Source organism: Cheilinus undulatus, linkage group 17 (genome assembly GCF_018320785.1).
Source record: "Cheilinus undulatus linkage group 17, ASM1832078v1, whole genome shotgun sequence".
Taxonomy (NCBI): Eukaryota; Metazoa; Chordata; class Actinopteri; order Labriformes; family Labridae; genus Cheilinus; species Cheilinus undulatus.
In genome coordinates, this window is record NC_054881.1 from 6,569,554 (window position 1) to 6,582,603 (window position 13,050).

Sequence of the window (13,050 nt, forward strand, 5' to 3'; positions counted from 1 at the left end):
TCTCATAGTTTGTTTTTTGTCATATGTTTTTTTGCAATTTTTCGTTTGATTTTCTGTCATTTTTCATTCATTTTTTCTTCGTTTTTTTGTCGTACGTTTTTCCGTCGTTTTTTTCTCATTTGTTTTTTTCACTCATTTTTTCGTTGTTTTTTTCTTTTGTTTTTGTCAGCTTTTTCGTCTGTTCTTTGTCGTTCATTTTTTCATTAGTCTTGTTTTTTGTTCCTTTTTCTTTTTCTGTTTTTGCATCATTTGTTTTTCATTCGTTTTTTTGTGTTTTCCTTTGTTTTCGTCATTCATTTTGCCGGTATTCGCTTTCTCGATGTTCATTTTCTCATTGTGTTTTTCGATGTTTTTTGTTCATTTTTCTGTCATTTTTTCATTTATTTTATCGTCATTTGTTCTTTCGTACATTTTTTCATCATTCATTTTTCCATTCATTTTTTTTGTTTGTTTTTTGTGTTTTAGTCGTTCGTTTTTTTCCATTCATTTAGTCGTTCGTTTTTCGGCGTTCATTTTTTTTGTCCAGGAGTAAGAAAGCTTAACCTTTAATTGAAATCTAGAGAACTGTTTTATTAGACAGGCATATTTCAGTCATCACAGTTATCAAGAAACACATTGCAAAAATACACTATATGGACAAAATTATTTGTCCACACCTGTAGAATCCAGGTGTTTCAATCAGAACCATTGCCACAGGTGTACAAAATCAAGCCCCTAACCATGCAAACATTTGTGATCCCAAAGGAGTCGCTCTGAAGAGCCCAGTGGCTTCAAGTGTGAAACTATGGATGCTACAATTGCATTATGATGGTTTCATCCCTACCAGATATTCCAATGTCAACTGTATATTATATTATTAGAAAGTGAAAGTGTTTAGAAACAACAGCACGAAGCTAAAGACCACATATAATCACAGAGTCGCCAACTCTCTGCTGAATCTACAGCTGAACTCTCACTGGCATTAATGTAAGAACAAAAACTGTGCAGCAGGAGCTAATGGAGTGTGTTTCCATGTGTATTCATTAAAAAGTAGACAATTATTTTGTATCTCATTCTTCAGTACTGTATTTATAGTCTAGTGCAGGCCCAGGACCCTAGGGTAGGAAATTTCTCTCACTGATCATGCACACTAGTTTGTGTTTTCTGCATAATTCTTTGATCACAGTTCACCTTTTTGGTCCTTTTTGTGCACTTTGTGTCTTTTCTGACATGAGCGCTATTATCCTTCTTGTCTTACATGTGTGAGGACTAAACATGCAGGCAGTGAAATAAAAACAAAACAAGCACACTTACCCAACTTCTTTTAGCTGTTTAAGTCTCATAGTGTAAGCATTTAATTCATCATGGTGCTCAATATATTATAGGTGGTTTGAACATGTTTGGTAATGTATAACCAAATAAAATGTGGTGGAAATAAGAGCTGACATGACTTCTTTTCATGCTGAAAAGGTGCAGTGGAAATAAGTGAGTCTGCACTCTGACTGAGGAATTTTGGATCATTTAAACAAGACTCCCCAAGTCCAGACACACAGACTGTAAATCCTCCCCACCCGTAGAGACCCACACAGCCTCAAGCACACAGACAGCCTGATGACATCACAGCGTCTGCCTTCGGTCACGTGACCAGAGAGGTCTGGGAACCGTGTACGGTGCTGACACATCAGACAACAACGGCAACACAAACACAGCGACTGGAAGACGTAGTGAGCACACATGGGCTGGGCTCTGTTTGCACTTTAAACATAAATGTTGGAGAAGCTGACCAACGCTGGATGGGCAGGGAGGGGTGTGACGTCTAAAAACAGGTTAGCTACATGTAAACTCAGAGTACACACAGGAGAGGATGAGACCTGGCACTGAGGCAGTAAAAGAAAAGACAACAGGCTCCATGGGGCCGGAGTTTTGTTTCAAGTGAAGGGAAGAGTCAATGTTTGCCAGAACCTTCTGACCCCTAGAAGAATATTAGAGAAACTTCACTGATTCTCATGACTCTCTGTAACCTCACAACTGATTTACCTTACAAAAAATCTCAGCCAGAACTTTCCCCAAAGACAAGGGTGGAAGGAAAGCTTGTGTTGACCTTTTGCAACCACATGACTACCATGGCATCACTTTCTACTTGGATGGTGGAAGTAACAGTAATAAAAGTGACACCAAGTAGCATAATAGAATTAACCTACTTAACATGAATGTCAGTGACTCTGTTAAATGAGGTGAGTCACCTTGAGGCACTCACACAGAAACTTGAGAAACTTGCAAAGACCTGCCTGAAAGAGGATCCGTACTCGATGCCTTCTAGGATGTAGTTTAAGCTCTGACTTGACCAAGTTTGACTCCACATGATTTATATCATTACAATACAGGCAGTGATCTTACAGCACACAAACGCATTAATGCCAAAGGTAGCTGTCCACACTAATGCCTTCTTTGTTGTCTTGGATTAAATGTAATATGACCATCAGATATAGAGGACTGTGCAGAACTGTTGGGCATGTTGGGTCAAAAACTGAGGCTGCTAGGTGTGGTGAGTGAGCCGCCTGAGGGCCCCATTGGGCGGGAGGGAGGATTGACACAACCCCAGTTGTGCTTTGGATGTCTTTGCGTTTTACCAGGGCATTGGAAAACTAGAAAAGCACTCAGAGAGTGCTGACCTCCGCCATTAGCCCTATCTCCTAATGAACAATCCTTTAAAAAATTCCTGGATCCGTCCCCATGTGCCCCCCACCACACCATTCACCAATTACTCCCTCCCTGGCGGGGTGGAAACGTGGTGAAGCAACGCATTGGCTTCGCTACAGGTGGACTGTCATGGTGAGCGCATTGCCTGCCCAGCGCAGATGCACTGACAGTCTCACTCATGGTCTCACCGGACCACTGGAAGTCATGGCAGAGGGTGAATATTCCTCTATTCCTCCCAGCACTGTGATATTCTCGCAACAATTCACGGTCTTTCTCTCTGTTACGCTGCGACTTGTCTCCTCAACGGCTGTGCGTCTTTCAAACTCTATAAACTCCAAAACTTTGAATAGAAACACACCCAAAATGCTGCTGGGATTGAAGTTACTCATGTCTGCCATTTCCTGTGGTAACGGCGCAGATCTCCGCCATTAGCCCTATCTCCCAATAGTAAAGAATCCTTTAAAAAATTCCTGAATCCAGACGGTGATCCAGATCACTCCCAAAATCTAATCAGTTCTTCCTTATGCCATTTCTGATATTTCCTGAAAATTTCATCAAAATCCGTCCACAACTTTTTTGAGTTATGTTGCTAACAAACAAATTAACTAACCAACAAACCCACCTGATCACATAACCTCCTTGGCAGAGGTAATAATCTGTTGAAAAAATAACAAAGTCCACAGTTTTAGGGCAGTCTCGGGTACTGTCCCAATAGGCAGTAGGGTTGCCACGAGCCCCTGGTCATGCTGAGGTTGTCCCAAGGGTCCAAGAATCACTCACAGTCTCCGGATGTATCATCAGGGATCAAAAGGCCCTGACAAAAGAGATGCCGTCGAGCTTCTGCCCTCCGTCCCTCCCCAGCCCCGGGGTTGTGGCACATTGGGCACCCTGATGAATCCTTAGAGCCCTCCAGGCCTCAAACATAAGCACATGACTGTGTATTTAATATTAAACATAAAAGGCACTCAGAACTGCTCATTATGTTTTTCCTCATCTTTTTTGGTACAAAGTCATCACTTAGCAGGGTCACATTTTAAACCACAACACCAACATTTGTTTGCATTACCATTAGCCATTCAGTGCTTCTGTTGCAAATGAGATTATATGTGGTTTGAACAATATAATTTTGACTGTAATGGTGATGTGTGCATGGAAATAGTACAAAGAAAGGTTAACTAGACACATTACTGAAAACATCAAGGTTTTCATCCAAAAATGACCTCAAACTTTTAGCATTGACACTATATTTTATATTCATGTGGCACATCTTGCATATGCATATCCAGCTGGTATTGATAACACACACCAGATATCCAGAATAAAATGACTGGGCGTAGGATTCAAACCTCCAGTCTGAGTCTAAAGCAGTGTTCCTAAACCCTGCTCAACCAAAGAGCCAAATTGTTGAAAAATACCTTTACCAAGAGCCACAATCCATGTGGTAAAAAGCAGCAAAAAAGGGTAAAAGTGGCAAAAATGGGTGAAAAGGGGTAAAATAGGCATAAAATGGCAAAAACTGAGTGAAAAGTGGCAAAAATGGGTGAGACGTGATCAGAAAAAAAGAGCAACATGTGGTAAAAATGGTCAAAATGCAGCAAATACATAGCAAAACACAAAGTGAAAAGTGATTAAAATGAGCAAAAAGCAGCAAAGAGTGGCAAAAAATGGGGAAAAAAGGGGCATTTGACAGCAAAAGGCAGCTTAAAAGGTTGAAAAGTGGAAAAAAGAAGTGGCAAAAATGGGCTAAAATCGGCAAAAGTTGATAAAAAGAGGCAAAAATAGCAAAAAAGGGCAATAGAAATATGCAGACAAAAAGTTAAGATTGATAATTAAGTTTGTCAATTAAGGCCTACTGTTTAAGTGTTGAAAACAAACTGACTGTGACTTGCAATGGAAAATTTGGGAGGTCAAAGTTTCCCTTTTTTAAGGTTTTTAGGGCAAAAATATTTCAAATTAAGTCATTAAAAAAGCCACAAATCCTCACAAAAGAGCCACATGTGGCTCTTGAGCCACGCGTTGTCAAGTTCCAAGCTGCAAAAGTCAAGTAAGTTCAAGACTGGTTTCACTCGGAGCCGTCGGGAGACAGAGCAGGCTTATGCATAGAGATCTGAGTGCTGAGATCTGAGAATCGATTTTGTAAACTCAGTCCTATCATGCTGCTACTTCTCGGTTGTTAGACAGAAACCAAAACTGCATTTATTCTCATTTTTATGACTAATCTACATTGAAACTCCATCTGATATCCCCACCAGTAGTCCGAAAACTGAGCAAGACCATGCAGAGGTGATGCCTCTGCCGTCACAGATACACCAGCATGATGCTCAAGGCAGACACTCATTTACACAAGGCTGGTGGCTGAGTGTATTCCTGCTATCAGCAGCATCTCATCTTGGTTTGCTTTAATATGTCTGTTAATGGCAGGAATTTATGGATCATTTATGTTAAAGCTGGATTGTGAGTTAAATTTCCCAAATCTATCAGCCATTGTTGCATACAGGTCATTAAAAGTATCATAACGAAGAGGTTTGTGCCGGAGAACTTCTGTCTCTTTGCTCTGGTACAGAGTCAGGCAGCTGGGCTCTGATTAGAAGCATTTTTTTTATTTTGAGGACTGTATTTCTCATGAGTGGGTGTGGCTTTAGCCCATTCATGCAGATTTTACTGCCTTATCTTTCATGATTTTTTAAATTTTATTAGCGACGTTTTTTATAGCTGAAATTTGGCCTAATGCTTCATAACACAGTGGCCTGTCATACAACAAACCTAAAATACAGATTGTTTAATCACTTTACAGGGACTTTAATTAGGAGTTAAATTGATTATTTAAATTTCGTTAGAAATGGTTGATAATGTTTAAGTGACACAAGAATGAGCAACAAATTTGTTTGTGGTTTTTATAGAGAAAGGTGACCCTTCCTCTATTTTCTCTCTCATCTTTCTACCCTTCGTTTGTGAGTTGTACGTCAGAGCTGCAGTCAGAGGCTGACCCTGTGTGTGATATTTGAAATCCAAAAATGACTTAGAAGTCGAAATAAGAAAATAATATAGTTGGACAATTTAAAATGTAATTAATGCCCATAAAAAGTTATTGCATACATTAGCATTAATTCTTTTGTTATAAAAATCTGTAATGCAGAAAGAAAAAAAATTGCAATAACAGATTTTGTGCACCATTGTTCAGCCTTAGATGATACTATGAAATATATTTGCTATGTTGCAGCCAGGTATCCAATAATGGCATTTAATGCTTTCTTATCTTTCCCTGTATGAAATGTGCACTACACAGTCATTTATACCGTTAATGGTATAAACCATTTGTTTCCACTACAAAAACGTGATCTACCTCTGCTGCCATCTTAGCGTGTCTTATCATATATGATAGAAGGCCTTGCCTGTTGCACGGCTTTAAAACACACAGCGAGCTATGTAACACAATATTAGACCACACACACACACACACACACACATTCAGCACATCCACCAGAGAGGAGAAAGGCATCCTGGGGCTGTTGGCTCTGTCAACACTGTTTGCTGATCACGCTGCCATCTGATTTTCCCATGACACGCTGCAGGCTAACAGACTCTCCATTAAACATCTCATCATAGATGTATGACTAAATGTAGATCAGGCAGACTACGGGGTCTACCAGGGACTATAAGCTCATTTTCAGAAACTATACTATCACAACTCTTCACATGGTCAGACTCTATAAATACATTTCTACAACTGTGATTCAACACACCGTCTTCAAGAGGTTTGTTTTTCTGAAAACTCGACTGTGTGGGAAAATAACAAATCACACAATTTGCAGTTGCCTCAGGCTGGTTAAACAGAAGCAAAGAGTCAGGGACAGTTCAGCTGTTAGATTTCTGGTTGCTGCAACAATCAGGGAAAATGCAGAGAATAAATTTTTCAAAATAAACGTCATATTGTCCCCAAAAAATACAAGTTTTTGAAAATAAAGGTACTTTTTTGCTGTTCTGTGATTGCACATCCTGCAATTGATGTTGCAATAATTAATCTTGCAGCACTACTGAGTTCATTTAAATGTTCAATAGCAATTAAGGTGCATATTCATAAACTCCAACTTTGATTTAAAGGCAGCAGTGACCTTACAACATACTTGAACACATGCAGAAAAAGGGAAATGGACATTTAAGAAGTGCAAATAACACTAGAGAGCGGAAATGTTGCAGTAGGGGTGCATTCAAGAGCAGAAGAAACAGTGCAGCAGCATGTCTGGCTCTCATTCTTACAGAACGTGTTTCTTCAGCTGATATGTTGTCTGCATGATTAAAGCTCCGATTACCAACATGAAGAGAACGACGTGACAAAGACTGAAGAACGCAGGAATGAGTGGAGATACGGTTGTTATATAAGAGAGAGATTATAATCTGTGTAAGTGTGTCTGCCTGGGGTGATGATTTGTAGTCAAGTCAAAGGGAAATGGTTGCATCCCCCTAATGCCAAGACTGCATGTGTCTGTGTGTCCTGCATGTTAAACACACAGCTGATCTTTGCCATCACTGGATTCTCTTGTGGCTTGCTGAGGGGGCACAAAGGGCAGATTGAAGAATCAGGGGGGTCTGAGATCTCCTCTCTCCTGTTGGGTTCATGATGGAGTCTCCTTTAGAGAGGCTGTACTGTATGCATTAACTTCTCCTCAGCTCCATGCTGTTTTCTGTAAATATGGTCTTTTTGTGAGCTACGCTACACGGAGCTGAGGTCATATAAGGCCAGAGAGGAGATGGTTTTCCTACATTTGGGAAAAACAGAGAAGTGGTTAAGAGAGAGAGAGAGAAATACTGCAACTGAGGTTGTCAATGTGGTCTCCTTTTCAATGCAAACTCAGCTATTTAGATGATGAGGGGAGTCAAAAGTGAAACTTTAAGGGATAAAATACAAAGAGAGAAAATCACACAGCATGTCTGAAATTGTCTTTTAAAGATACAATCCCTACTATTTCAATAATCTAAAGTATGAAAATGTGATAGAACAGGGCAAACAATATGTCTAACAAATCCATGATGACAATGTAGCTATTTGTGCATTATGGATGGTGGGAAGAGGTTTTCTCACAAATTGTTTACTTGTTGTTAACAACAAAAAAATTACCCAATATTGCCCAATGATACTTTCACGTTCATGTGTTTTAAAGGTTCAATCAGTGTTATTTTTATAATACATAGCACCACAAAAAATTGCCAGAACTGGGGAGAAAGCACAGGTCTATTTCATACGAAAAGCACTTAGGAGAGAAACAAATCCATTACTGCCGATGTATTTGTGTGAATAAAATAGTGTGTAGGAGTCTGCTCACAATTCTTGATCACTGAAGACAAGAAATTATCCAATACTGCTTAAAAATATAGATTTTTCAATATTATGTACAGACAGTGCTTAACAAATTTATTAGACCACCCTAACCCTAACCAGAGTAAGGTTTATGCCACAGCTGCCCTAAATAAACAGCATTGGTAATTATCAAAATCATTTTTTATGTTTCTGCAATGGTTAATACACCAATATGTAGAAGCTCTTTAACACAAATGATATTTTTAATGCAAAAATATAATTAACATTGTTATCCATAAATTTTCAAATTTACCGATTTACAAAAACCTGAAAAAGTAGTAGAGCACATTAATATTTCTTGATTAATATGTCAAATTATAGTTATTTACTTGCATTTCTGAACAGAAAAATGAGTTTTAGTGGTTGAACGTTATGCTTGATTCATTTCTGACTTCTCAGAGAAGCTCAGTGAGCCGGCTCAAATTTGGGTGAATTCCGTTTGAAATTCCTCATTCCTGTTCAAAATGGTAAAACGTGGAGAGCTCACTGAAAATGAAAGAGTCCGCATTAAAGCACTTCATGATGCTGGATGGTCTTTGAGACAAATGTGGCAAGTGGTCTAATAACTTTGTTAAGCACTGTATGTGCTATAAAAGATGGCCAAAACTTGGTCTATTTCATGAGACAAGTACCTAAGAGAGAAATAAATCCATACTCAGCAATGCATTAGTGCATTTTGGACCATGAGTAAATCTGTTCTTGTAGTAGTTGTAAACTGAAAACAATAAGATCACCCAAAATTGCCCAACAGTACTTAGTTTTCACTATCCTTTGTTTCAAAAGAACCATTCATTGTTATTCCAATGATCAATAGTGAAAAAAAATGGTATATTTTATAAGACATACCCAGAAAAGAAATAAAGCCATCATGGCTGAAGTATTTGCATAGATACTACGGACTGATTATGGGAGGTTACCTGCAATATTTAATTTCTGAAAATGAGATGTTACCTAATATTGCCAAAATTCTTTTTTTCTATATCATGTGTTTTAAAAGATTCCTTCACTGTTATTTTCATAATCCACACCATCAAAAATGGCCAAAAACAAGCAAAAACAAAGTCTATTTCACAAGACAAGTACTTCAGAGAGAAATAAATTCATCCATGCCAACATGTTTGTGCAATTTGTATAGAATATAGGAAGTTGCTCATAATTTTTGTTAACTAAAAACTAGGGCTGAACGATTCACAAAAATAATCTAATTAAGATTTTTTTCCCCAGTATTGCGATTTGATATGCAATTGTTACTAGGTACCTCATCTTGTGTATTTTTCAACAATTTCAAGCAATAAATCATACTATTCAATAACCTACACTTGGTCAAGGACTATGTTTCGACTTTTAAGGGAGTGCACGGCTAGAAACCCCAATATGGATAGATGCATTTATGACAATGAGCACTGAATGCAATGAAATTATTCAGAAGCAATTAATTCATAGTAGCACAATCTGAGTAAGAGGTAGCAACAAGCTTTAAGCTATAAAGGAGAAGGCTGGGGTGGAGGAGGTGAAGCTTTTCCAGCAGCAGTGTGGTGCATCAGCATTGCTGCAAGCAGGGATTAGTAGCAGTACGTCATCTTTAAATGGACTGCTGTATTGAGAGAAAGTGCTGTGATTTGCTGTGGGAGCTAGCAGGCAATAATCTGTTTCAGCTGGCTATTATCCAATCGCAGCTAGGTGTATGACTTAAGTGAACTAACGCTAAGCTTCATCAATATAAGATAAAATAAACTAGGGCAGAACGATTCAAAAATATATCTAATTTCAATTATTTTTGCTTATAATGCAAATCTGATATCAACTGCATCGTTGAATGGGGATTATTGTTTTTATGTCACTCATTTTAATTAAGAAAAACGTACATGAAACACAAAATGGACAATTTTTGTTAACCCTTTTACAACAAATGACAGCTGAATGTTTGCACAATGTGCATAAAATCTCTGCCGTTGCAAAGAATTAATGTATTAAACTGGAATTTTGACATATTTCAACTTAAAGCAATATTGCAATGTCTGCGATTTGTAAATTGCAGTATGCCATCTTGCAACTTAATCTCATTTGCAATTAATTTCCCAGCCCTAGTAAAAAAGAAGAATTGCCAAATATTGCCTGATAATATTTTCTTTTTCTATTCATGGTTTAATGAGAGTTATTTTAATGTTCCACAGTAACAAAAAATTGCCAGATCTGGGTAAAAACAGGATCTATTTTATGAGAGAAGTTCTTAGAAGAGAAATGAATCTATAATTGCCAATATTAATGCAATTTGGAGAGTGAATATAGGTTTGCTTTAAATGTTTGTTAAGCGAAAAACAAGATAGTATCCACTATGGTGAATGAAAAATCTATTTCAGTTCACTCACAACAAATAAAGCAATTAACAGGGTCAAAAGGAAATTTCAGAATTTCCAAGGTAACCAAAAGGGTGAAGGCTAAAGCTAGGGGTTATTAAAACCTAACCCTAGGTTTTTACATCATGTTATTTTTATGATCCATAGAAAAACTGCAAAAACTATTTCATATAATAATAAAAGAACTTAGAAGGAAATTAAAGCCATAACTGCCAGTGTATTTGTGCAATTCAGACAGAGTTTAGCCTGAATATCTAATAAGTAAAAACTAGAAATTACCCTGTCTTGCCTTATATAACTTCGATTTCAATAACATGTGTTTTAAAAGACTCAGTCGCTGTTGTTTTTATGATCCACTGTATGAAAAAAGCCAAAACTGTATTTGTGTAATTTAGATAGTGATTATGGGTTTGCTTGCAATTTTTTGTTGAGTGAAAACAAGCATTACCAAATTCTGCACGTCTGTGTAACAATATCATTTGATTTTGAATCATATCTAATAAAATTCTGGAATTACGCCATCCCTAGTCTAACTTGGGAAAATGCATTGAAACATTCCTAACATATTTGTGCAATTTAGACAACTTTTAGGAGCTTTCTTTCCATTTCAGACCATTAAAACAAGAAATTACCCATTAACGAATACCTCAGCCTTACTTTATGGTTGCCATTGCGTTGACATCGACTGGTTTGAATTAAAATCATATCAAAGTAGAAGACACACTGACTGCAGCTAAGCATTTCTATATGAAATGCCACAATTAATACCATTTTTATTCTTGTAATGTATTTCTGACAACAGAAAATAATTAACTAAGCACTATTTCCCCAACAATATTGGGTACACATGATTAAAAATTAAAAAAGCAGAGCAATGACGCATGTATAAACGTATATATTCACTTCAGCTATGGCTACTTTCCAAACCAAAAGTTCCCAGGTGGGGAAAAGGAAGTTAACCTCCAAAATAAAAGCAGCAAATGTATTTAAAAGGACTTAAAGTGTCCAAAACATGACCCATACTTGATTTAGTGGCTTGAGTTAAATACATTTAAGCTAGCTTGCTGATGTTACAGCTGAGGTGTTTTAAAGTTTTATTAACCTTGTCTTTGTGACTTTATACTCATGAAAACAGCAGTAAAATGTCGTTAAAATAAGACTTGAAGACTCAATCAGCAAAAAAGTGACAGGCTTTTACTTTTCAACCTGCTATAACGTAGCCACGTCAAAACGAAGGAGAGTGACCTTTAGGCAGCAAATAAACTAAAGTTTACAACGTGTACTAGTACATGTATGTCTGGAATAGCTGTGTGATTAGCTGATTTAAATGTCTGATACAGTTTAGAAGAGATTTCATGTTTTTAAAGCTCTTCTCTAACTTACTAAACATCTGGCCTCTCACTGAAACTTTGTGACGGAAGAGAATGACGCGTCGGGGCCAACGGTTGCGATTGACAACTCGAGTATCCAATAGAATTCGAGGAAGTGATTATAAACATTCCAAGCGAGCCTGAGACAACCAATAGGAGTGAGCGGGGGCGGGTGCTTTCAGATTTCAAGTTAGATAGGTTTCCAGAGGCCCGAACCCCGGGGTGGCAAAATAATAATCGCCGAGGAAATGCAGCTATGGCCGGGGGGTGCTAACCGGTTCATCTGGCGGCACTAGCAACAAGAAGCATACCAGCCACACTGCTTCCTATTCAGCCATAGTACCGCTGGATTCCTGACTGACATGAACATGGTAGGCAGAGAGCACAGCAGTAGAATAATAAGGAATAGCACCGGTATAAACACCGAGAATTAAAAGCAACACCTACCCAGAAATTCTCCAGGAAGTACGGCGTTATCATCTTGATGTAATCCTCTTCGCCGCAACTCTCAGATTTATTTTGCTGCAACTTTTAAAGCGTAAATCATCCACCGTCCTCCCCCCGTTTCTCTACTATCTGCCTTTCCCCTTTTCCTCCTCTCTCCCCTTTCTTCTCCCTCCCCACCTTCAGACTCCACCTCCACTCCGCCGGCCCCACTCTCTGCTGTCTCTCCGCAGACATGCACACTTTAGTGGGAGAAACAGCGCTACCAACGGACGGTGGTAAGATTTGACCATTGAAACCAGAGCAGAAGAAGACGGGGCCGTCAGATGGTAAAAGGCTGCATTCACGTGCATCACGTAAATCCCTGTACTCGTCTGGAATAAAGACGAGACAGGGACATATTTGAGGATACCGATGTTATATATGCCTAACATGTGTATTGATATTTTTTTCTGTAATATAAACAACATAAACTGAAGTTTTGAGTCAGCATCACACAGGAAGCCACTTTTATTAACAGCCAGCTGCACAATGCTAACTTATGCATGAAAATAAACTAGTTTATTGGGGGACCAAACCTAAAAAAGGACCCTTTAATAAATACAATGATTAATCCCCATATAGACTCAACATTTCAAATACCATTTTTGGTCAAATCTATCAGCGGTTTTTAATGTAAAAAGTGGTTTACTGCCCTCTATTCCTGTACTGGTCTGAAATATTTTTTGCAGAACAGCAACAAAAGCTAAAGTGATAGAAAGGATGTTATCTTACTCTCAAATATATATGCGTGTTCATGTATTTTTGAAGCATAATTTCCCCATTTATGAGCATTATTTTTACT

At 38.1% G+C, this 13,050-nt stretch overlaps 1 protein-coding gene across 6 annotated transcripts in view; it reads right to left on the reverse strand.

The window, feature by feature from the left end:
* fcho2 (FCH and mu domain containing endocytic adaptor 2) overlaps positions 1-12,349 on the reverse strand; it is a 104,175-nt gene extending 91,826 nt beyond the window's left edge. For all 6 annotated transcript variants that reach the window (XM_041810543.1, XM_041810542.1, XM_041810540.1 and 3 more), the window contains exon 1: positions 12,210-12,349. In XM_041810543.1, coding sequence (XP_041666477.1) covers positions 12,210-12,242 — 33 coding nt within the window. In that variant the 5' untranslated portion in view covers positions 12,243-12,349. The remainder of the gene's footprint in view (positions 1-12,209) is intronic.
* Between the last annotated feature and the right edge of the window lie 701 nt (positions 12,350-13,050).